The sequence below is a fragment of the Lepidochelys olivacea genome (assembly GCF_965140295.1).
Source record: "Lepidochelys olivacea isolate rLepOli2 genome assembly, chromosome: 11".
NCBI lineage: Eukaryota > Metazoa > Chordata > Testudines > Cheloniidae > Lepidochelys > Lepidochelys olivacea.
In genome coordinates this window covers 11,391,042-11,417,547 of record NC_140421.1, presented here as the reverse complement: position 1 = coordinate 11,417,547, position 26,506 = coordinate 11,391,042, and the positions used below count along the sequence as shown (strand labels likewise).

Genomic DNA, 26,506 nt, shown 5'->3' with positions numbered 1-26,506 from the left:
TCCCCTGACAGGCCCCCCCAGACAGCTATGCCCGCTTCAGCCACCAGTGACTGACCAACAACTGTGCCACTCCCCAACCCCCCTGAAGCCACACTGCTGCCCCCACCCCACACAAACCCCCACAACCTGTGTTCCCTGCCCCTCACAGCCATACCACAGCGCCGCCAGCTCAGCGCGCCCCCCGCCGCGGGTGGAGGTGCGCCCCACCCTCAGAGGTGCACCAAGAAAGACCAACCATAGCTAAGCTTTTAATTAATGGGCAGGGGGATGGATCACTTGGCGATTCCCTGCTCTGTTCATTCCCTCTGGGGCACCTGGCGCGGGCCACCGCCAGAAGACAGGGACCGGAGCTGCAGGTACTTTCCGTGGAGGTCCTGAAAACGCTCTCGGACCCAGACAGGCACGGAGTTAAGTGCCGGTGGGGGTGGGAATGATGTGAACCACGGATAGTTGGGGGGCGGGGGGGGGGGAAGGGACCAGGCAAATCAGGCTGCTGCGCGGCAGCAGTTCTGCAGCTCCTCCCGCCCCCAGAAATCAAAACCACCCCCCCCTTAACACCCAAACCACAAACCAACTAACACCCGCCCCCACACACACCTAGTGCCACAGTCCTGCCCAGCCACGTGGGGAGCAGGCGGCAGGCAGCACACACACACGCATCCACACACACACACACACACACCCCTACCCCCCCCCCCCCGCCACTGCCCGCCCCAGGCAGCAGCCGCGTGAAGAGAGTCAGCGGAGCAGGCGCCTACGGCTTGGGAATACACTTGCGGTAGGAGGGAAGGGGCGAAGGAGTTAAAGAATTTATATTGCAGATTCCAGCTGCGGCAGCTGCCCCCCCCCGCGCCGCCGCCGTCTCCGCCCCCACAGCCAAACGGGACCACCCATTGGCAGAGAAGCCAACGCAGCCGGTCAGGTAGCGGAGCCGCCCAATCGGAGCAGGCAGCCGCTGAGACCGCACCAATCCGCCGGCGCCGCAGGCGGAGGCAGGCCGGGCTGAAGTTTGGTTGAATGGGGGCGTACAAAGACTAGTTTGAAAGGTGCGGATGGAATGTCTCGAGATGCGGCGCGTGTGAGCGCGGAGCAGGGGAGAGATGCCGCTGGCGGTGCCTGGGGAAGCCGGCGCTTCCGAGCAGCGCCTCCCGTAAAGTGCCGGCCTCCTCTCCGGGAAAGAGCCATTTGGGCAGCTCAGCAACGAGCTGCCCGCGCTGGATTTTTGCATTGCAGAGAAAGAGAAACCACTCTGCTGTTTATTTTTTAATCGCTTTTATTTTATTTTATTTTTTTTGCCAGGGAAGGGTGAGGACATGCACCTTAGGCTGGCTGCATTGATCCGAAGCAAAAGCCGGGTCAGCAGCAGACGGAGGAGGATGTGTGAATGAATTGCCAGGTCCCCTTCGATCCTGCTTTGCAGAGAAGGCTGCATTGCCCCTGGAAGACGAGACCATCGCTAGTTATTCTGGCTCATTTGGTGTGTCTGCTGCGGAGATAGCGCATCGTCCCGCAGCGGGAGCTGCTGCATAAAACCTACCCCCAAGCGTGCTGCTGGCTGGGAAATAGCCCTGTGAGCTAGCGGATGGCTCTGTCTCTCTTAAGGAGTCGATTGATTTGGTTCTCCCCCCGGACGCTAATGCTGAGTCTGCTGAAAGGGAAAGCTCAGCGTATGTCCTCTTCGTAAAGGATGCATCCACTACTCCAGACCATTATTGTACTGAGAGCCTAAAAAAAAAAAAAAATCCAATCTCCCCATCTGCTGCAGCGCTCTGCGCTGGGGCGAGGAGGGATTTTGACAATCTCTAGGACATGTTTTCTTTCTCTATGAGACTAACCGCCAAAGACTAGTCCCAGCACCGCCGTCCCTCTGCCCTTTGTAGTTTGGTTCTGAATCAGTTCAGATCACCAACAAATGGTGGTTTCTCCAGGCGCTAACCCCAGGTGGGAGTTGTTATCACTGATTCTCTTCTGCCTTTCACGCAGCAGCCAGTGCAGAAATATGTTGGCTCTTCAGCACGCTTCTTGTAAGGTACCTTGGAGTGGGAGCCTTTGCTTCTTTTGCCGGGATAATTGCTTTGGTCCAAGAGAGGATTTGCAGTTTTACAATGCTAATAAAACTGAGTAATCTGGGGCTGTGATTCTGGTTTGTGGTGGGAGTTCAGGTGATTTTCCTCTCTCCCTCCCCAGCCCCCTTTGTGAGAAAGTTCTGTATAATTATTTAAAGGAATGACCAGTTCCCTAGAGACTTGGGAGAGGAAATGACAGATTGGGGGGAACTCTCTAGGAAGCTGCTGCTGGGATTCCAGCTATTTATGAGGCACTTGTAGCAGGCTCCAGGAGACCCCAGGTTGTAGAGCAGAGGGTTCACCGAATTGGTTGTGCTCTCCTGACAACTATCAGGAATCTTGTATCGCTGACAGCCTGAGACTTTTGTGTGAGCCAGGACTTTGCCAAAGAGGGAAGGATCTGCAGTTTTCGCTCCCCTTGCATTGTTCCCCTGACGCCTGGAGAAAGATGCTTGGAAGTTCAGGTCCCTCCTGGCTGTGAGCGAACTTTTTTTCTTTGTGGCTTGTCCCCTTTCCCAACACTCTTTGCTGTAGGGCATGTCCCGGCCCAACAGCGTGAGCCCCCCGGGCTTTGGAGCCCCTGCACCTCAGGGAGGCACCGAGCAGCATCGATCGGCCTGGGGGGAAGCAGAGTCCAGGGCCAATGGCTATTCCTACCCACCTGCCCCAAACAGATCATCGAGTAAGAAGCCTTCTTGCATGGCGAGCAGGTGGAGGAGTGAGGAAGACTACGAACCTCAGCCCAACACGAACCGGAGGGAAAGCGTTTGCAGGATGTTGAGTTTTAGATCCAAATCGGCCTGGCAGGAGCATGGCGAAGATAGTCGCCGCTGCCAGCGCGGAGGGAATCCCACTTTTACCACCAGCCCTCGGCACTTTGGGGAGCTGGGTGAGGTGCGGCCCCGGTCCGTGGAGCTGGGGCTGGAGGAGAAGCGGATCAAGGCCAAGCTTGAGGAGCTGGAGGAGGAGGAAAGGGACTCCCAGGTGGCCTTCTCCATGGGCAGCTGCCGTGGCAGCCTGTTGCAGATCTTCAGGTCCAAGAAGTTCCAGTCGGAGAAGCTGGAGCGTCTCTACCAGCGCTACTTCTTCCGGCTCAACCAGAGCAGCCTCACCATGCTGATGGCCGTGCTGGTGCTGGTGTGCCTGGTCATGCTGCTCTTCCACGCCGTGTACGGTCACTACGAGGTGCCCTACGTGGTGGTGCTCTCGCTGGCCATCCTGCTGGTGCTGGTGTTGTGCGTGCTGTGCAACCGAAACGACTTCCACCAGGACCACATGTGGCTGGTGTGCTACTCGGTCATCCTGGCCATCGTGGCCGTACAGGTGGTGGGGGTGCTGTTGGTCTGGCCCAGGAGCGCCTCCGAGGGCATCTGGTGGACTGTCTTCTTCATCTACAGCATCTACACGCTGCTGCCAGTCAGGATGAGGGCTGCGGTCATCAGCGGCGTGGTCCTCTCAGCAATCCACCTGGCCATCTCCCTGAAAACCAGCGCAGAGGACAAGTTCCTGTTAAAGCAGGTGAGGCAAGCTCTGGCTCTAAGGTCTGGTGGCTTTAGGTGTCAAAAGGAGTCTGGGCTTCAATTGAGTTTTGTGGATCTGTTTGATAGCTGGTTCTGGACACTGGTTTGTCTGATACTAGGTGGGAGTTTGCCCTGGATGCTGACTAGTCTAATGATGCTCTCCGCCCTGTTGCTTTTCAATAACTGTTTTAACCTTTTTCTTCCTCTTTTTTAACTTTTTAAATCTGGTTTACTAGCTTTAAGTAAGTCGCATTTTAGCACCGAATGATCCTGACTAGCTCTGTGGATAGAGCATGTCTGTTTTATTTAATGTCAACAGATCATCTGTGGAATGGTACCTGTGCTTGGTGCTGTGTGACTAAAAAATGGTGTGGAAAAGTCTTGGTGGTCTTATGGGGAGAGAATTGTGCTTGCTTGTAATTATGTAAAATATCAACAAAATGTACAACCTGGTTTCAGAGATGCATGTTCCTTAATTCATGTAAGTCAATGACCTAAAGAGAGGGGTTTGCTCTCTGAAATGTACAGCAAATACCTAGAGGGTAAGGGGTAAAAATAGATTCCATATGTTGCCAGCAATAACGGTGTTTGTTTGTTTGTTTTTAAAACAACCTTGCATTTTAAACTCTTATCTGTAGCTGTGATAGAATGTTAACTACTAGTGAGTCAGCTAACTGAAACAATAAGACTCATAGAATGTGTCAGTGTGCAGTGTTTTTAAATGACCATATCTGTTTAGACAACAGTAATACAAGGACCCTCTTTTCCTTTCCAAGCAGAACAAACGATATGGGGGGGGGGATTGTTTGCTTAAGTTTAACAGACACATTGACAATAGAAAACTATCATTGTTTATCCCTAAAAAGTTCTGAAAATCATTTTCATTCTGCAGTGCATTGCAGTCCCTCTTATAATAGGGGTTTTGAGCAGGGATGTGTATATTAACGAAGAATTGATAATTAAATGAAAATCAGGTATTGGTTGCTTACAGTCTTCTCTTTTCCAGCACTATATATTATGCTGCACTTTGTTGTGGCTGACCAAGTATTATTACTTCTGACATCTTCCAGTATCCACCTTCTCATGAGTATTCTAGAGAGAGACTTCTTCTGGGGCCTGAATTTAGTCAAGGAAAACCTAATGGGATGTGCTAGTGGTGCTCTGTACGAATCCAAAATATCACCCAAAATGCATTTTGTCCATAAAATAGAAACTAGGTAAGAAGGCTTAAACTGTAGATAGTGTATTTTTATGTATTTAGAGCAGGACTTCCCTAATTATTACTCTAATCTACAAGCATGACAACTACTAATTGGTGGTTTGTTTTTTGTTTTTTTTCCATAGGTAAGGTTCACTAACATACTCAAATAATCCTTGTTAGGGCCCTAATCCTGCGAGGACTTGTGCACAAGCTTAATTTTACAAACTGTGAGTAGTCCTATGTAAGTCAATGAGACTACTCATGGTGCATAATTTGAAGCATGTCTGAAAGTTTTTAGGCCCTCATCCTGCAAAGGCTTAACATCAAAGTGCTGTAGTGAGATTTCCTCTGAAACCTTACAAAATAAATTATTAATAATACTTACTCTGTTGCATTTTCAAATGGCTGGTGAATGCATTAAATCTCATAACTAACAGCGAGGAAACTGAGTCACAGAGGTGAAGTGGTTGGCCCAAGGTCACAGCGTTTGGAAGACCTGGGATGATAGTTCAGGCTCCCAGCCACTTTCTGTAACCAGTAGACTGCCTGCCTTCTTTCTATTTCAGCACGCTTACTTATTGGTAAAATGTGAAGAATCATCCCAGATAAAACTGTGCTTGTCAAAACTAATAATGCGTTGCAAAAGCCCTACTCTCCAGGAATGGCCCTAGCCATTTTGATTTTGTCATGTTCTCCTCTCTGCCTCTTCCCCCAGCCCCCGCCCCAAACCTGCTGGCCAATCAGCAGAGGGGGGGGAAAAATCCCAAGCAGTACAGCACCTCCAGGAAGCTGGCACCCTTCTTGCCCACCCTAGAACCTGCCCTGGTACTCTTTGGTAATTCACATATATCTGCATCAACAATTGATCTCCCAATTATTCTAAGGTGAGGTTCTGCAGTAGTTAAACAACATCACAGGATTCCTTTTAAACTATTTTCAAAAATTAGTTCTCTGTGTGATCTTCTTGTGGGGTTTGTTTTGTTTAATCCAGATATTGGGCCAGATCCTCAGCTGGTGTAAATTGGCCTAGTTCTATTGAAGTCAGTGAAGCTATTTTCTGTTCTACAAGCTGAGGATCTGGCCTGCTGTGTATTTGTTTACATATGTGATCTGTCTAATATTAAAATCTATATCTACAGAGCATATTGCCTCACAGCTATTACCAGGCCTTTCTGACAGAGGCTGTTGAGTGTTACCATGGAAATCTCATTTTTGTTAGACTCTGCCCCACTGATGCATATAAGCCCTCCTTCTCTATTTCTCTTTCTCTTAAAGCCAAGATGGGCAGAGGTGGAGGAAAGCCAGAAAAATAAAATGGCTTTTCCACCCTTTTCAGTCCACTATTATTAGTCATGATGTGACTGTCGAATTGGTCAGTAATTGAACTCATGGCCATCAGACCATCTGGTCCTTCAGCCATGTTTCTTATTCAAAGACTATTTAGAACTTTCAACCCTCTCCCTTTTCATGATACTTTGATCGTGATATTACAACGACTTTCTTCCCTTCCTCTTTGGTTTGTGGGTTTGGTTATTTGTCCTTATTTTCTCCTGATTGTATCAAAGCTGGACAAAACAGGTACTCACGCAAAAATTGAAGATTATCATAATAAACGGACTTCTGACTAACTCTGTTCTCACCTTCTGGGATAGGGGAATGGGAAGGAGAGGGCAGGATTGGACATGGCCACAGCATGCTGCCCTGCTGCTAGGGTCTGCATCCCTTGGAAAGTAGGGTGTAAATTAGAGCAGCCCTGTGGCTGTTGTGATACTGGAAGCTATGCCTGCCCCTGCCTTAATGTCCTTGGAATATAGGGAGCACAAAAGTGTCTGAAACCTTTGCACACACTCTCCCCCTCCATGCTTTTCCTGTGCTCAGTGCAGGATGGACTGAGAATCATGGCTATTGTGATTCCTACCTTTTAGAGCTGTGCTGCTCTTAAAAATTTTCTGGGAATCTAAAACTTTTGAAAGCAGCCACTGAATTAGGTCCTCCAACCTGAGGTACCTTGCACCTGATTTTTGGATGCGTTGAGTGCTGGGCATTTCTAACTGTGGTCAACAAGAGCTGCAAGTACTCTGCACCTCTGTAGATCAGGTCAGGCACCCAAAACTTAAGTAGAGGTCACTTGTAGAAATTTTGGCCGCCTTTATCACCTGGTCAACTCTTCTTGACTGCGAGTGAGAGAGGAAAGGAAATGTGAATGTTTATCATGACTGACTATTCCCAGTTCAGGACTGCACTAGGTAAAAAGAAATGAACTAGTGTACGAGAGCATATTTCACATACAAAGTGCTCCGTGGAAGCAAAATATATTCTATGCATAATACTTCAGTCAAACTACAAATCTTAATTGCTTATGTATTCCTTGTACACCTGCAACTAGTTAAAATTTACACATTTTTAAACCTGTTTAAAACAAAAACCTTTATTTTCCCATTTTATCCCTGAGTTATTTTGAGAACATTTGATTTATAAATGTGATTCAGCGTACATACTGTATATCTTGTCTAGTGCTGAAATTTCCATGAGGCAGTGATACACTTCCGGACTATGAATAAATGAGATCAGCTCCAGAATTAACATATAAAGACTGTCAGTATAATAACCTTTTTACCCTTTTATGGTAACAAGACAGTCTAATACTTGCTCATTTGAAAAGAAACCTGCTATTCTCACTTAATTGTTTTACATACATGGTAAAACTGATATTTTGGTTTATCTATATTACGGTAGACCCTCAAATGTGCAAGTCGTGCATAGACACATAGGAAGACCCCAGAGTTTACCATGGAAAGCTGTAACGTTGAAAACAATTTATATATGTAACTTCATGTAGGCAAGTCGCCCCCTTGACCTTAGTGGGGCTGTTTGACTGTATAAAGTTAAGATCAAGCCTGTGTCTACAGGATCAGGTGTTGAGAATCCAATTTATGCCAACGGGTAGTCTTTCAGTAGATTTTATTGGGCTTTGGAAAAAGAGAACCAAGAGTTGGGGATAGGGATGCAACATAGCAGGCATTAACTAACCGTTAATTTAGGTTTAGGCTTTGTTTTGCTGCCCAAACCTGTACCGTCACATTTATTTCTAAGATGTCTGGTGCAATAACATAGTTGAGGAAAGGCGCTTGTAGTTCATTAAATACTTCAGGCCATGCGAGGTCGTCCAGTTACAATGTATCAGAATAACAGGTGACTAGGAAAGTTGTCTCACATAAATAACCTTGCGGAAAGTGGAACTGAAATGACAGTGCTCTTTTAAAGTAACATTTATTGTTAACCTTTCTGAAAAGAGTTCTAATAGCACTGTTCACAAACAGCTGCACCATCGTTTGGCTCTCTTTTATAGCACTCTCTGATCCAAGCCTCCCACAGTTAGACTCCAAGCTGTTCAGCCCCATCACAAACACCTCTGTTACAACAATACTGATCTAATGGTCCCCATGCCTGACTTCAGAGAACTGGGAATGCGTTGACCTTTCTCTCTATAAATTTGTATTAATGATACATTTTTGCTCTGCAGCTGAATGTTGGACCCTCACAAGAATGTAATATTCCATTCTCACATTTCTGTGTGGGTGTAGGTATACATACTTTTCTGTTTCTGTTTTCCTGAAGTAGGCTGTTATTTTTAGCAAAGTTGGAGCAGCTCTTGCTCCTATTAGAACATCAGCTCATGTTACGAATAGCTCTTTAGCATCTCATCAAGATGCTTTTTATTGGATGTGATCTAATCAGTGGTCAGTTAGGAGCAGTAGCACAGTCCACACCAGGAGAAATATCTCTGTACTATACCTAGCTTGCAATAGTACACAAGATATCTAGGTCATGACTGATTTTTTTGAGACTGACAGATTATCAGAAATGTGCCATTGCAGGGTTGATGTGGTGATGTTGTTGTTTGTTTTCAAATAGGAATTGGGATTGTCTTTTGTTCATAAGCAGGGATAGACTTGCTACCTGAAATGCAAAGCCCCATGTGTGACCTCTATAAGCTTGCTGATCTTTGTGCTTTCTCTGTTACTTATTGGAAGTAGGGTTGGAGGCAAATCTAAATAACACTAATACAGGACCCACTCATGCACATTGGGGCCAGATTCCACCGCCTGTAGTTATGTTGAATAATAGCTTGCTCTCGGTAGCCCCATTGACTTCAGTAGAGGATCTTCTATAACATACAATATAATGTGAGTAACGGTGGCAGAATTTACCCCAGGAATAGTTCATCTGAAGTCAGTAAGAGATGCAGGATTGGGAGTCCTTGGTTTAGAAAACGGAAGTATGCAAAAGCAAAACTCTGTTATACCCATGCAGTCTCACTGACTTCAGTGGGTGCAACTGAGGGTAGAAATTAGCCCCAGTTGTGCAACATTTCAGTGACTTAAGTATCTACTGTCCTTAAAAAGAACATTGTTCTGTATTTATTGTGGTGGGAATATGGCTTGAGGTTTTTGAAGGTCTACTTATGAATGATTCTTTCCCTAGCATCCTTTTTTCTTTTCTTTTTTCTTTTCTTTTCTTTTCTGCCAGAAAGGAAGCTTGTTAGAGATGGAGGTTTATTGTTATTTCATTGGTCCTGATGACTGCAAACATAACAGGTGATATAACGTTTGAGTGCTGACAGTGTGCTTCAGTGCTGGAGAAGATACTCTTAATTCCCCTCCACTCCTGATCTGCAGGACTCCATGGCATATTCAACAACCCAGTAGATTGACCCACTTGCACTTAGTTCTCTCATCCCTTCAGTAATGATTGCAGAGTCTTATGGTGGACTGAGAGTAGATGAACTGAATATCAAACCTACCTTGGTGGAGATGACTTAGGTACACTGCTGTGCCAGGTACAATAATTCTAGTGAATGAATAATCACTCTAGTCACTTTTATGACACTTCGGAAATGGCAGGATATGCAAGTTTCGTCGTTGTTCTCTGTCTAGATGAAGATGTTTCAGCCAAATGTTGACGGATTGTTTCATGCTTTGCACAGAGGGGAAATGATAACTTCAAGTGTACTTGAATCTTACAAGGCACAGTTGACTGACCTTTAAGCATCTCAGGCTTGTTGTGTCTGTTTGACCGGATTTCAGTGGAGGGTGATAGCCTTGGTGATAAATAACTAGCGAAAGGGAAACAAAGCCCTTATCTAATGTCAGATGTGGACTCTAGGCTGCCCACAGTAGGGCCTCTGAGTGACATGGCCTTGAGCTGTAGAAGCCTTTAACTACAATGAAATGATCTCTAGCTGCTGCCTTGTAGAATGGTGTAATATTTTATACCGTAACCACATTTATGAGGCTCTCATTAATTGAGGGTGTAAGATTTCCACAGACTTCAAAGAGAATGTTTGCTTCCCTTGAGTCTCCAGCAGGTGTAGTGTTTCCAAACCATGCACGCACACAGAGCAAACTGGCTTGACAGTGTTGCCAAGGTTTGGGTTAGGAGAAGTCTGGGAGTTGTCTCAACTGGAGTGTGAGCTTTGGGCATCGGGCCATTCTTCAAATGGATTAGGGTTGGATTTTGCTTGAAACCCTTTATTTGTCCACCAAAGCATCCTTTTAAAAAAGAAAAGGAGTACTTGTGGCACCTTAGAGACTAACCAATTTATTTGAGCATGAGCTTTCGTGAGCTACAGCTCACTTCATCGGATGCATACCGTGGAAACTGCAGCAGACTTTATATACACACAGAGAATATGAAACAATACCTCCTCCCACCCCACTGTCCTGCTGGTAATAGCTTATCTAAAGTGATCATCAAGTTGGGCCATTTCCAGCACAAATCCAGGTTTTCTCACCCTCCACCCCCCCCCCCACAAATTCACTCTCCTGCTGGTGATAGCCCATCCAAAGTGACAACTCTTTACACAATGTGCATGATAATCAAGTTGGGCCATTTCCTGCACAAATCCAGGTTCTCTCACCCCCCTCCCAAAAACCACACACACAAACTCACTATCCTGCTGGTAATAGCTCATCCAAAGTGACCACTCTCCCTACAATGTGCATGATAATCAAGGTGGGCCATTTCCAGCACAAATCCAGGTTTTCTCACCCCCCCACCCCCATACACACACAAACTCACTCTCCTGCTGGTAATAGCTCATCCAAACTGACCACTCTCCAAGTTTAAATCCAAGTTAAACCAGAACATCTGGGGGGAGCGGGGGTAGGAAAAAACCAGGGGAAATAGGCTACTTTGCATAATGACTTAGCCACTCCCAGTCTCTATTTAAGCCTAAATTAATAGTATCCAATTTGCAAATGAATTCCAATTCAGCAGTTTCTCGCTGGAGTCTGGATTTGAAGTTTTTTTTGTTGTAAGATAGCGACCTTCATGTCTGTGATTGCGTGACCAGAGAGATTGAAGTGTTCTCCGACTGGTTTATGAATGTTATAATTCTTGACATCTGATTTGTGTCCATTTATTCTTTTACGTAGAGACTATCCAGTTTGACCAATGTAAATGGCAGAGGGGCATTGCTGGCACATGATGGTGAGAGAACCTGGATTTGTGCAGGAAATGGCCCAACTTGATGATCACTTTAGATAAGCTATTACCAGCAGGACAGTGGGGTGGGAGGAGGTATTGTTTCATATTCTCTGTGTATATATAAAGTCTGCTGCAGTTTCCACGGTATGCATCCGATGAAGTGAGCTGTAGCTCACGAAAGCTCATGCTCAAATAAATTGGTTAGTCTCTAAGGTGCCACAAGTCCTCCTTTTCTTTTTGCGAATACAGACTAACACGGCTGCTACTCTGAAACAAAGCATCCTTTGATTCCTCCCCACCCTGAGTGATTGAAGCTCGTTCTATTAGCTTTCGTTGCCTGCCTGCTTGCCTGTCTGGTTTTTTTTTTTTTTTTTTGCTTTCTTAACAGGAACGCTTCTGGAATATTTTTCTTGTTGTTGTAGCCAGCGCAACAGAATCTTCTTGCTCTCTTGTTATAATTACTCATCCTGCAACTAAAAATCTCTAGCATTTAGTTAAACGTAGACTGAGCCTATTGTCAAATTTAACCGTTGTTACCTGGTTTGCACTGGGTTTGTTAATGTGGTAAAGTGGCCCTGCCCTGGAGCTGTTCAGTGGCTTCTGAGAAACCACACTCTCTAGTTCCTGTTTTGTTTTTTTTTGTTTCCCTTCTATGATGTACTGCTGAGTCTGTTTGAGAAAACGGATCAGCTTTTGATGTGGTATGGGTGGGGTTTTAAAAAAAGATTTCTAAGTATAACTCTTCTTGTGAGCCTAAGGCAAGCTTTATTTTCTTGTATGAATCCTTCAATAAAATGCATATATCATCCTGTATAGACAATATGTGCAAAAAATATATTGCAGGTGGAATTAGTGCAGCGGAATCTCTCTCCAACTTCCTGATTGTCCAACAACCTGATGTATATCTCTTCGTGGCTGGAGGGGAATAGTGGTATGACGAAGGAAAACGTGTGTGTGTGTAAAATGCAAATATTTAAAATCTTCTATCTTGCTTTCCTGAAAAGCAATGATGTGAAACTGACTCACTTGTGGCCAGGGGGCTTGTTTTAGGGACACTCTGATTTCTAGTTCCGTTCCTTTCCTTTCTCTTATCTCCGATTTTTCTGGGTTTTTTTGTTTGTTTTTGGTTGGTTGGTTTTTTTTAATACATAGCCTTAACAATCTTTGCTCCTTTCCATCCAGTGGAGCCTCTTTCCTCCCTCTCACTACTTACTCATTGATCTTCACTTCAGCCTTTGCACAAGAAACCCCCTCACCCCACCAAAGCCCAATTTGCACTGAGATCCTGGCAGGTGCTGACTAAGGGAGATGTGGGGAGTGGTAGAATAGCTCTGAGTAAGAATAATTAGTTCAGGTTTCTTAATGGTGAGATCTTCTATAGGGCCGGTGAAAGCTTTTTCCAGAGGGAAACTGGTACCTGGCTGAGGCACAAGCAAAGTTAGAGGTCATTTATGGTGTAGAGCCACCAAGCTCGTGTTGTTTTGTTTTTTTAAGGGCTATACTAGGACTTGTGGAATGGAAGGTAACTCTCTGCCTAATCTTAACCCCTGGCATCAGGACAGGGGATAGGTAAGAGGACTGTATGCTGGCAGAGCAGTCTTGGTTGTCAGTTAAGCAGAACCAAGGAGGAAGTCTCAGAGGAGGACTAGCTATGTAATAGGACAGGATGCTCTTTTACAAGCATAACCCAACAACATGAAAGAGGATAATCCAGATGTGGATTTAAAAAAAATTCCTTCCTTTAAAGTTTGACATCTCCTGAATCCCCAAAGCAAGAGAACACCTGCTATAGCTGGTTTCCGGCTTTCCAATGTATACTGTGAGTGTCTTGCACTTTATGAGATCGTACCTTGGAATGGTTACTGGTCCCTTGTACCAGGCAAAATGAGAAGTCAGGATGCTTTCAGCGTCCATAGCTGGGCCTCATCTGGGAAGTTCTGTGTTTTGGGGGTTTCATGTGAACTTGAAGCCTCACCAGCTGTCATACTGGCACCAATAGGAATTGCGTCATTTAATAGGCTTGAAGTACCATGGAAATGGGTGCAGGGATAGTCCTGCGTTGACCCTTGAGGAGGTGGACCAAAATGGACTAATAGGAATTTCCCATTTTTAATGTCATTGGGAACACGGCCTCTAACTTCAGCTTTTGGTTCCTACATTTGACGCATTTAGAATTTCTCTGAATAAACACTTGAATGGCCTCATTATTTCCTGGGCCATCTCCTGGATATCTTCAATCTTGCAATGCAAAGATAAGCTTTCTTCATGAAGGGCAATAGGCTCAGCCGCTTAGGAGCTTGTTGCCACCGTTTGTATCTTTGACAGGTCATTAGCAGTGTTTCTCATTGGTGTACCTTCTGACATTCACTAAGGCTTTCATTTTGATTGTCTTTATAAAAAGTTGGTTTATAATGCCAGGTTGCACTTATGCTTCATGGAAGGTGTTGCCACTAAGCTCTTTTCCACATGCATGAGAAGTTGCTAATATGATTAGGATGTATTCTGCCCACCTCCCTAGATGCAAAGAAAAGGAATCCAATTTGTATGTGCATCATGTATGAAATCTTGCATGCAGCAGAATAGCTTTGTATATGCGTGGCCTCTCCTGTGGCACAGCTTGGTGATGTAAGCATCTGAAGGGAAATAGACTCCCTAGCACCACAGGTCTGAGTCCCATCTACTTATGTAACCACTTGCCTTTCTATTCTAGTTAAACAGAATTCTCTGCAGTTCATTGGGTGGTGAGGTGCGTCAGAGGAAACTAGCAAAATCCAGAGGTTCTGTCTGCTCTTCACAGACATTTAAAGCTCCTGTAAAACAGCCTGTATGAGTTTGTCTTGGCATCTTTAGTCAAAATGCCCCTCCCTCCCCATACTGCTGTTCAGCATGCTGTGCATTGATTAGGTAGCTATCACCCTTCACCTCTGTGGAGGCTCCATTTAAGTGATGCTGTAAAGTTTTTTAAGATCCTCTTTGGGGTTAAAGTTGCTATATAAACCTGTCACATATTACGATGCTAGGGGAAATTTTTGCATTGTGGAGAGTAAATAAGAGGAGGTACAGAGGAGGGGTAGTCATAAAGGGAAGAAATGTAAATGAAGAAATGGTTCTTTTCAGGTGTTAGAAATAGATCTGCTAGAGAACTGAGTTCAGGAAATTGTTACACTCTTCTCTAAAAAAGAAAGTTTCCTATGCTTCCTCTGAAGCAGTCTGTAGACAGTTCAGTTACCAGGTGCAGCCTGGTTCTGTGGTCGAAAGACTTTTTGGTATTGCAGGAAGCAAAACTTTGTCACAGAGAAGCTAATGCAAGCCATGCCTCCGCAGCGTGCCGCTTTCCCAAACACTGTGGCTCCCCCTCCCTTCTTTGCCCTTGTCACAAGTGTGGGACAGAAGACCATTGCTGCAAGCAGTACTCCTTTAACGTGTCAGCTTGCATACATGGCTAATTTATGGAGTAAGCCATGCAGCGGAAGACTAGTCAAATCGGTATTTCTAAAAACAGCAAGATTGCCAGCTAGTGTACAGAGGACACTGCATCTGTGTGTGAGTGATGCATCTTTTCCCATTTGATAGATGGTACCCATGGCAGTCTAGTCTCAATTTTAATAAATGGGGGATTTATGCAGAGAACCCGCGAATACATTAATGAAAATTGTTTCCATATGATGTGATTTTTAAGGTAGTCCATAGTAATATTTTTTTGAGAGGAAGAAGGAGAAATGTCCTTGTGTTATCAGTGAAGAAGGAAACTGTGCAGTGTGGTTGGAGACACTGCAGCAAAATCTTTGCCTCCCACATGTCAGAAGGTAACAGGAACCATCAAAGCTGCTACTGTGTGACACGTTGCTAGTATGTGAATTATGGCTCTCCAGTGAGTTGCAGTTTCATGAACACTCAGGAATGTCCCCTGGTTTGGTTGTTGGCCTTGTGCTCATGCGCAAGTTCACTTTCAGAAGTGAGTGTCTGAAAATACACTTACCACTTGAAAAGACTTGTAGATCTTTCTTTATTCTTTTAAAGGCCAGAAGGGATCGTTATGATCATCTAGTCTGACCTTCTGCATAACATAGGCTATTGAATGATTCCTATGTGGCAATAACGATTTCTTCCTTTTCCTTCCCCTGGAATATTAAATATTGACTCATGAAGTATTTGTCAATTTAAAAATGAATCAAAAATTCTCTGAACTGAACTGACCAATGCCTTTTTTCTTCTTTAATGAGTAAGGATGATAGTGCTTTGTGATGCAGGGGGTTGGGAACACTTTGAAGCCTGTGGGTGAAATGTAAAACAGAGGTCCTGACAGCTTGTGGTCATTAAAGACTCTTCTGGGAATTTCCGCAAGTATAAGGCTTTGATATGCTGTCCAGATTTCATGTCGGGTAATTACATTTTTGCATCCCTAAGTACTCTGACTTCAACTGGGTGTGATATTCTTCACTTGTGATTCTGGATTCTTTGATAGAGCTGCTGTGCAGGGTTCAACAGTTGCTGCATGCAAGTAACTTTACAACTGTGATTGAAACTTGCAAGACTGCAAACAAGCCAGAAAAATGCACATGTTAAGATTCCAATTAACATCTTATATGGGTCACATTGTACATAGGACATAATGCATCCTGACTACTGGTTAAATGCACATATTAATATGCTGGGCCAAGTTCAGTCCTAGAGTAAGCCTGTACAACTGCACTAAAGTTTGTGGAAGTCACTAAATCACACATTCAACTAAAACTTCCCTTTTTTATGTGCTTTTTGTCCTAGAATGTGCCAAGTTTTCCAGAATCTGGGGACATCTTGAAATTGATAGCTGGGAAGTAGATTTCCTACCCGCCCTCCCCAAATAGGGAGAAGATGCCCAGGGGAAACAGGTCTCATGGTTCACTTGTTACATCTAAGCTCATCAGGGCTAGTCCCCAGTGTCACAAAACTGTTCCTTACATTTGCACAGCACCCGATTGGAGCCTCTAGGAGCTATTGTAATACAAATAGTGTGTTAAACCCAAACTCATCTCCACCATCTGGACGTGGGTTCTCCATCTAATTCCTGGTCCCTCTCAACCTGGCTTGGATAAGCATGCTCAGTCCACTCCCCTGCTGATTTATTGGACGCGCTTTGCAACACCCTAGCTGTTCCGAAATGACATGCGTGTTCCTTTGAAGTGTGTTTGTATTAATGGTGCAATTCAGAGTGTGTACTACTTTGTAAACCATATCAAGATCTCTCTAAACATTTTTGTACCACTTAAAGGCACCAGTAGGTAATTCTATTTCCTCTTTCATTTAAAAACCTTGGAAACAATTTAAAAAAAAAATCTGTTGCAGCATTAGTATGACGTAGCTGAGGTAAGACACAATTACACCTGCACAAGTTGGGACTTTTTAGTAACATTAATTTGGCCACGCTGCACATATGTGGCAAACTTCTGTCAGAACAGATCCAGCCTTTCTCTTCAGTGCAAACTTTGGCTATGCTGCCCCACCAACATGCTTTGGCCCTTTCCAAGAGGCAAGAGAACTGCTTGCTTGTCCTGTCTACCCTTGACCCCTTTAATGCAACTGCTAATAAGGATGCCAGTTGTTGCTGTCTTTCTGATATAGTCACTTGTTTGCTAGGAGATCATGGAACTCATTCCACATGGGCCATGGAAGTATCATCAGCAACTACCAGCTTTCAGTCTCTATTGCTCTGGGCTGGAACAGAACCTACTGCCAATCCCTTGAGTCCTATTTCCCACAACATTTTGTATTAGAATACTAACTTGTGACTCTAAATTGTTAAATATCAATGTGCTAGGTGACCTTTTTTTTGCATTCAGTTGATCTCTTAAAGAGTAAAAGCCTTCTGTGGTAGACTTCCTTTATTTGAAATAAAGATTGCCAGGGGTCCCGTTTTCAACCAGAACACCTGGTAGAAAAGGGATGCTGAAAATGACCAAGTGAGTGAGGGTAGGGGACAGTGACTGACAGAGGGAAGGGGGATGGAGTGAACAGGGCAGGGCCTCAGAGAAGGGGCGGGGCAAGGGTGTTTGGTTTTGTGCGATTAGAAAGTTGGCAACCCCCTTATTTGTATAAGCTTCCTCCTTCTACCCCTCCCATTTATTACGGGTGGTTTACATACTGATGCAGTAATGGGCAGCCAGTTAGTTTCAAAATATACTTTATTCTCCCCAAGATCAATGGGCCTCCTCATGAGTTCTCCTATGTGCTAGGAAAGGCAAGAGTAGATGATACACTGGTTTCCAGCACAGCTCGCTGCTGAGCCTAATGCTGAAGATCATTAAAGCAGCTCAGCATTCTACAAGTACTGAAAGTATTGAGACTCTGCCCTCTGGTAGGAATGTGATTTTTTGGGGCTCAGGGCTAACAAGGAGGCACAAATAAAGAAAGCATCTTCTGCAGATGGCTTTAGTTAAGGATGTGGTGTTAGGCCAAATTAAACAGCTTTTGAATTCTAATTTCTTAAGAACATAAGTTGCTGTACTGGATCAGTCCAGTGATCCATCTAGCCCAGTACCCTGTTTTCCAAAAGATGTTGGTGCCAGATGCTTCAGAGGGAGTGAACCAAACAGGGCAATTTATCAACTGACCTATGCCCTGTCGTCCAGTCCCAGGTTCTGGCAGTCGGAGGGTTAGGGACATCCCAGGGCATGGATTTGTGTCCCTGACCATCTTGTCTAATAGTCATTGATGGACCTATCCTCCATGAATTTATCCAATTCTTTTTTTAACCCAGTTTACAACATCCCCTAACAACACGTTTCAGAGATTGACATTGTATGAAAAAGTACTTCCTTTGGTTTTTATTTTTAAACGTGCTGCCCTGATAATTTCATTGGGTGACCCCTGGTTCTTGTGTTATGTGAAAGGGTAAATAACACTTACTTTCTCCACACAGTTTATGATATTATAGACCTCGATCATGTCCCCCGCCCCCTTAGTCATCTCTTTTCTAAGCTGAACAAGCCATCTTTTTCATTTCTCCTCAGATGAAAGCTGTTCCGTACCCCTAATGATTTTTTTTTGCCCTTCTCTATACTTTTTCCATTTCTAATATATCTTTTTCTGAGAACTTCATGCAGTATTCAAGGTTTGGGCATACCATGGATGTATATTGTGGCATTATGACATTTTGTGTCTTATTATCTATCCTTTTTCTAATGGTTCTTAACACTGAGCAGATGTTTTCAGGAAAATCTCCACAATGACTCCAATATTTCTTTCTTTAATGTTAACAGCTAATTTAGACTCCATTGTTTTGTCTGTATAGTTGGGATTATGTTTTCCAATATGCATTACTTCGCATTTATCAACACTGAATTTCATCTGCCATTTTGTTACCCAGTTTTGTAAGAGCTCTTTGTAACTCTTCACAATCAGCTTTGGATTTCACTATCTTGAATAGTTTTGTGTCATCTGCAAAATTTGTCACCTCATTGTTTACCCCTTTTTTCCAGATTATTTATGAATATGTTGAACAGCACTGACCCAGTACAGAGCATTGGGGGACCCCGCTATTTATGTCACTCTATTATGAAAACTGACCATTTATTCCTACCCTTTGTTTCCTATCATTCAACCAGTTAGTGATCCAGTAGAGAACCTTCCCTCTTATCCCATCACTACATTCTTGCTTAAGAGCCTTTGGCGAGGGACCATATCAAAGGCTTTCTGAAAGTCTAAGAGTGTTTTGTCCACGTTTGTTGACCCCCCCCTCAAAGAATTCTAATAGTTTGGTGAGGTATGGTTTCCCTTTGCAAAAGCTGTGTTGACTCTTCACCAGTATATTGTGTTCATCTACGGCTGATAATTCTGTTCTTTACTATAGTTTCAGCCAATTTGCCTGATACTGAAGTTAGATTTACTAGCCTGTGATTTGCCAGGATCGTTACATTCGCTATCTGCCAGTCATCTGGTATAAAGGTTGATTTTAATCAATAGGTTATGTACCACAGTTAATATTCTGCAATTTTATATTTGAGTTCCTTCCGAACTCTTGGGTGAATATCATCTGATCTTGATGATTTATTGATGTTTAATTTATCAATTTGTTCCAAATCCCCCTCTATTGACACCTTGACCTGAGACAATTCCTCAGCTTTGCCACCTAAAAAGAATGGCTCAAGCGTGGGAATCTCTCATCCTCTGCAGTGAAGACTGATGCAAAGAATTCATTTAGCTTCTCTGCAAGGACCTCATCTTCATTTAGCACGTTGATCATCCAGAGGCCCCACTGGTTGTTTGGCAGGCTTCCTGCTTCTGATATACTTTAAAAAATTGCTGTTAGAGTTTGTGTCTTTTGCTAGTTGCCCTTCAAATTCTTTTTGGCCTGCCTAATTATACTTGACTTGCCAGCATTTATGCTCCTTTCTATTGTCCTCAGTAGGATTTGACTTCCAATTTTTAAAAGATGTCTTTTTTTTCCCTCTAACTGGATCTTTTATTCTGTTAACCATGGTAGCATTTTTTTGGTCCTCCTTACTATTTTTTGATTTGGGGTGTGTCTGTCTGTCCTATAATTTGAGTCTCTATTATGGTGTTCTAAAAAAATTTCCATGCAGCTTGCAGGCATTTCACTCTTATAACTGTTCCCTGTAATTTCTGTTTAACTAGCCTCCTCATTTTTGTGTATTCCCCTTTTTGAAGTTAAATGCTACTGTGCTGGGTTTCTTTGACATTTTCCCTCATAACAAGGATGTTAAATTTAATTACATTATGGTTGCTATTACGGAGAGGTTCAGCTGTATTCATCTCCTGGACCAGATCCCGTGCACCACTCAGGACTATATCAAGAATTCCCTCTCCCCTTGTGGGTTCCAGGACTAGCTGTTCCTAGAAGCAGTCATTAATGGTGTCTAGAAGTCTTATCTCTGCATCCTGTCGTGAGGTGACATGTCCCCAGTCAATGTGGGGATAGTTGAAATCCCCCATTATTATTGGGTTTGCTGTTTTTGTAGCCTCTCTAATCGCCCTGAGCATTTCACAATCGCCATCACAACCCTGGTGAGGTGGTCGGTAGTATAATCCTACTGCTATACTCCTATTCAAGCATGGTATTTCTATCCACAGAGATTCTAGAGTAAAGTTTGATTCATTTAAGACTTTTACTATACCTGAGTCTGCTTTCTTTCACAAATAATTCCACTCCCCCCGCAGTGTGAACTACTGTCATTCTTATATCTTTTGTATCCTGGTATTCCCATGTCCCATTACTTATCATTCCACCAAGTTGCTGTGATGCCTGTTATATCAATATCCTCAATAATACCAGGCCCTCAAGTTCACCCATCTTCATATTTAGACGTTTAGCCTTTGTATACAAGCACATATGCAATTTGTCAATATTTAGTTGTCTTCCTTCAGGCAGAGGTGAAAGTAACTTAAAGGATTTACCGGTATGCCGGAGTCCTGAGTGGGGGCGTGGCCTCAACAGGAAGAGGCAATTTAAAGGCCCCAGGGCTCTGGCTGGGAGACCTGGGGCCTTTAAATTGCTCTGCTGCAGAGGCAGCTGGGAGCCCTGGGGCTCAGGGGTGAATTAAAGAGCCCGGGGCTCCGGCCCTGCAGAGCTCTGGGCATTTTAAATCCCTGCTGGAGCCTGGCTGCCAGAGCCCCAGGGCTCCGGCAGCCGGGCTCAGATGGGCATTTAAAGGGCCCAGTGCTCAGGCCACTGCAGGGAGCCCCTGCCCGAGCCTCGCTGCCGGAGCTCCGGTGGCGCTTTAAAGGGTCCGGGGCTCCCCGCAGCAGCCAGAGCCCCGGGCCCTTTAAATCCCTGCCTGAGCCCGGTTCCAGCAGCCAGGTTCTGGTGGGGCTTTAAAGGGCCTGGGGGTCCTGCCACTGCGGGGAGCCCCAGGCCCTTTAAAGTGCCGCCCAAGCCCCGCTGCCGGAGCTCCGGCGGTGATTTAAAGGGCCCAGGGCTCCCTGTAGTGGTAGGAGCATTGTGCCCTTTGAATTACCGGTGGGGAAGCCGGTCCGGCACAGCGTACTGGCTCTTGCCGGTACGCCATACCGGACTGGACCGGCTTACTTTCTCCTCTGCCTTCATGTGATGTAGCTACATGGGATTCTTTTTCATTTGACTGTTTCTCTTCAGTTCCTAGCGGTATTTTATCATCTTTTACCCTCTCCTCCTCTTTACTAGGATATAGAATATCCCCTTTAATAAATCCTCCCCTAGGGGATGAGTCTGTCTGAACCATGTGCTCCTCAGCACCAGTCTGCTTTCCCCCAGGCTGCGTGCCCCTCTGCCTCAATCTGTATGTATTAGGAATCCTATCTGTGTGTCTCATTGCACATCCTTCATTTCCTGGTCTGGTTTATATGCTACTAGAGAGAACTCTGACTCTAAATGCCTCTTGCCTGGGACTACAAAAAATACTCCCATCCTCTAACTGCCTGCCAGGTTCCCTCATCTCCACTCAGGACTTTCCTGTGTGAAGAAGGCACTGCTGGCATAAAACAAGAGTGGCTGATTATGCTTAATTCCCTGCTTTGCTGAGAGGCAGCTATATTGTATTATCTACCCTATAGTGTCCTGTCTGTGAGGGCGGCATTGTTGCAGAGCCTCTATTCTCCTTCCCCAACCTGTCTGTTCTGTCCACGGGACGCTGACAAGGACCCTTGGGCCAACAGTTTATCGACCAAAACATCATGAGTGGTGGGTGGACCCCCCACTTTGGGGAGGCTAGCCTCATGGCCCCACCCCTTCTGCATGAGGCCCTGCCCCCACAAGCAGGAGCTCTGAACCTCCCTCCTGTGGCTGGAGAAGCCCCGGGCTGATGGAACCCCAAGCCACCACCCCCTCACCACCAGAGGAGCCCTGGGCTGGCCCCAGTCCAGCCCTAGCCAACTGACCAACCCAAGCTCCGGCTGGAACAGCTCCAGCCACGGAAGATAGTTTTCCCTGACCAATTGAACCAACCGCTCACGCAAAACATAATTATGTAATCATTGAAAATTTAGCAGTCCATAGCCTGACCAGTTTCATTGGACAGGGAAGTCTCTTTCCAAAGTCTTTATGGTCCCCTAGACTGCATTACAGCCGGTGCTTGGAATGGGCCTAAAGTCACCACACCACCAAACAAGCAGAATAACTTTGGGGGAGGAGGCTGGGAGTATGGCCTATATATGTGCTGGGGCTGGTCACAGACAGACTGTCCCTTCTTGTCCCTTTGATTATTGTGTGACCCCCCCTCTCACAAGAGACTGAATCCAAGAAGCCCACGCAGCCCTGTGCTCCTGTTACTGGCTATGGTTTTTCTGGCTCCCTAAAATGCACAGTGCAGCCAGAACTGGAATGACTGCAAGGCCTCTTTTGTTATTAGTGATCAAATATCATCCTTCACTAACATGCAGGGAAATGGTTGCATAAGATGCTCCCAACTGAAAAATGAATTACGGTAGCTAATAAAAGGCATTTAATGCCCTGTGTTCCCGAAAGTGACCGAGCAGGAGAGAAGAGGTAACACTGAAACTTCCATTACATCTTTTGAATGTCTGTCAGGTTAAAAACTGTCTCAAACCTGCCTGCAAGCAAATCACTCTTGGGCAATTTACTTAAGTTAATAAGGGGTGTGGGTGTGGTGCGGGGAGGTGAATGTATTGAAGTGAGAGACCAAACAAGAAAGCCAGATGATCTGGCTAGTATTACCTTTGCAGCTTTGTTTGAACAATGGGATTAGAGTAATTCCATCTCTCCTGTATTTCACTTAAGGGGTATTTGTTATCCCAGTGGGGTAATTAGGAGTGCAAATGAAGACCTCACAGGTATATTCTGCCTCGTTAATGGCTTTCTTTTCCCTTCTGCGAAAGAGCAATTTGGTGGCCTCAAAGGAAGAGCTGCCAGCTGATACTAACTCAATTTGGTTAAGACTTACTATGGCATCCTGCCCCTTCCCTCTGCTCTCCCAGCTTCACTGGGAGTGAGAAATCTGTGGAAAATCATGCCATAAGTGACTTGCCTACCATGAGTCTATGACGAAGTTGAGAACAAAACTCAGCAGTCGTGAGACTGTCCCCATCTCTCAGCGCTTGATCTCTTTGTTTCTAACTAATCCTTTTCAAACACAGTTATAAGTGGCTTCTGATGAGCTGTATTGAAACTGGCAGAGGAAAATGCAGGTGGGAAGTTGCCCTATGATTATCTAGCTCAGTAGTTTATATACCACAGCCATAAAGCCTCTTAGATATGTAGCATTCATCTGTGACCATGCTTGCTTATTTAGAAAGTCTAATCTGAAGTATGTAAAAGATCAAGTCAGCATTTTAACTGTGCCAGATGATTTTAAAATAGACGAGATAGGCCTGGGCTATTGACAGACTAGCAGATTGATTTGAAAATTGGACAAGTGAGGAAAGAGCTATGGGGTAGAATAGTAGAAGAGGCTTTATGGGATAGGGACAATAGAGGGGCTGGGAAATTCAGAGTGTACTAAATCCACTAGGGACTGAAGTATTCATGGGTGTAGGTTTTTTGTGATTCTGTTGTGTCCTGGTAGTGGAGAACCTACACAAGGCGGTCTCAAACTGGATTTGGGCCTCCAGGTGATCCCACAGTACATAAATAACATCTATAAGGCATTGCCGCAGTAATTCCAGGCATCAGAGGTGATGGTGGCAAAAAAGAAAAAGTTGGACGAGTCCAACATTTAGGCCTTATTTTCCTGCTTCCAGAAGGACCAGAGGGCTCTGTAGGAAATGATATTCCCCAAAGTAAAGCTGGTACACATGGAGGCTATCTCCTGGCTGAACTATTTTCAGAGTAGCAGCCGTGAGCTGTAGCTCACGAAAGCCCAACTTGATTGTCATGCACATTGTGTAAAGAGTTGTCACTTTGGATGGGCTATCACCAGCAGGAGAGTGAATTTGTGTGGGGGGGTGGAGGGTGAGAAAACCTGGATTTGTGCTGGAAATGGCCCACCTGATGATCACTTTAGATAAGCTATTACCAGCAGGACAGTGGGGTGGGAGGAGGTATTGTTTCATATTCTCTGTGTATATATAAAGCCTGCTGCAGTTTCCACGATATGCATCTGAGGAAGTGAGCTGTAGCTCACGAAAGCTTATGCTCTAATAAATTGGTTAGTCTCTAAGGTGCCACAAGTACTCCTTTTCTTTTTGCGAATACAGACTAACACAGCTGTTACTCTGAAACCTGTCAAATCAAGTTGTTAGTCTCTAAGGTACCACAAGCACTCCTTTTCTTTTTTTGGATGAACTATGTTTTATTGAGATTATATAGTCACTCAGATCACAGCAAAGAGTTCATCATCAGGTTCTTTTTGTTTAATTAAAAGTTATTTTTAGTATCTGCCTGAATATACAAGTGTCTGTTCCTTCTGTTTATGTACATAGGTCAAATGCTGTCTTTTAATCTCTCTGAATTTCTTGTACATATTAGTCTGTAGTTGCTATGTTAGATTTAAGAATTAATTTCTTTCCTACTTTTCCTCACACTGTGCTTCCTGCATTATTCCTTTAAGGAACAGTGTTTCAAATATCTTGGAAATAAGTAAATTTAATGTCTCTAAAGAGATCGGGGTAAAACCTTGAATCTTGAGTATTTATGCTACCGTATGGTGCCGATAGTTCTTATTTTAAAAATTTGAAGAGAAAAATAAAGGGGAGTTGTTTGGCAGCATAATTCAGTTACACCCTCTGAAAATAAAACACTGAGGTCCCTTGTTACAGCTGCCTTTGGAGTGTGCATAAACCTCATCTGTGTCACCCAGACTCCCTCAATATGTCTTTGTAATTCACAACTCTGTAATTTTACACTATCTACTGTTGATTAGAGAGCTCTTGCACAGAGTCACACGGGGCAGATCGTCATTTAAGACGTTATAGGGGGTGCAATACAACATACTGGTTGGAAAAATTACAGAGGAGGAGATCATGCATCCATGTTGAGACTCATCGTGTAATGTCATCATGTAATTTCCAAAGAGGGCCCCAAACAAAACCACATTCTAGAAAACACAATAAGGCATTGTCTGCTGTGGCCAAGGAAACTGTGTTGGCACCTCTTCCCAGAACTGGGTTTAAACTGGTTCTTGCTCATGTGTTTCTCTGACCATTGTACCCAGGACTATAAGTTATACACTGCTTTAAATTCTTTCATTAAACCATGCTATAGCTGCCTATAGTTAACCCCATCTGTGCTGGCCAGAAAAACGGAGTTAGAATTCTTACTAGAAAAATGCTGTTAAAACAGTTTTCCCCAGAAATAAGTTTTCCAGACCAATGTAGTCTTGGCCTAAGCAGAAAACATATCAAGCAATGAGGTGGCATTTGAAGAACAGTGTTCCTTTTAAATAGCCTCCCCTTGAGGATGGGAGATGGGAAGATAGCGTGTAAATAGTTCAGATATTTTTGTATTGCAGAAGCACCCAGGATATGCTAGGAGATGTACATGCAAGACACGTTCCCTATCTGACAATCTAGGGCGATCAGCAACAAAGGGTTGTTCATCTTAACTTTGGAACATCAGATATTGGCCACAATGCATCAGTGGTGTCATCTGGTTTGATTCATCCAATTCCTCCTCTTTTCCTGAATACAAACCACATGATGATTCATCCACACAAGGGGCAGGATCAGGTTTTCTGCTTTTGGAATGCTTGGCTTTGCACTCTGAACATGCTATTAGTGGGTTTTTGTATGTACTAAATAGCTGTAGACTTACTTGGAGCGCACTGTGGGGGTATTATTAAACTGTAAGCTCTTTGGGGCTGGGACTGTCCTCTTTTATGAGTTTGTATAGGGCCTTGATCTTGTTTGGGGCCTCTTGGCAATATTAATCCATATAGTGACTTTGTGGGGGTCACACCTCTGAGTGTACTTGCACTTCTGTTGTCAATAATTGGTTAAAAAAAAAATTTAGACTTTGTCTGACTAACCTTGCATACTACACTGACTGTTACATATATCATACTGACTTACAGTATTTATATAACTAAATTGGACTTTCACAAACCCTTTGATTAAACTCTATAAACTTCTGTAGGAGGTAAAAACCAGTGAAAATGAAGGGATAAAAGTGTTTGTGGTCGTCCTTGAGGGACAACTCCAAATGATGGAGGGATGGGTGTGGGAAGAGGAGACTTAATTGGAAAGACCTCATCCAACCCAATGGCCTATCTCAATGGCCCAGATCAACCACTTCTTTAATTCTGTCCTGTGTCTCAAACACAGAAAAACATGATAAAGAATATGCAGTTCAGATGAATTTGTGA

At 44.3% G+C, this 26,506-nt stretch overlaps 1 protein-coding gene across 2 annotated transcripts in view; it reads left to right on the top strand.

The window, feature by feature from the left end:
• The first annotated feature begins 721 nt into the window (after positions 1-721).
• The window catches only part of ADCY5 (adenylate cyclase 5), a 334,120-nt gene continuing 308,335 nt past the window's right edge, over positions 722-26,506 (top strand). The window contains exons 1-2 of one of the 2 annotated variants that reach the window (XM_084643409.1): positions 722-778; positions 1,300-3,584. In XM_084643409.1, the coding sequence (XP_084499535.1) occupies positions 2,604-3,584 (981 nt within the window). In that variant the 5' untranslated portion in view covers positions 722-778; positions 1,300-2,603. Of the gene's footprint in view, positions 779-922; positions 3,585-26,506 lie in introns of those variants that run through there. The other variant, XM_084643408.1, reaches the window with a different exon arrangement.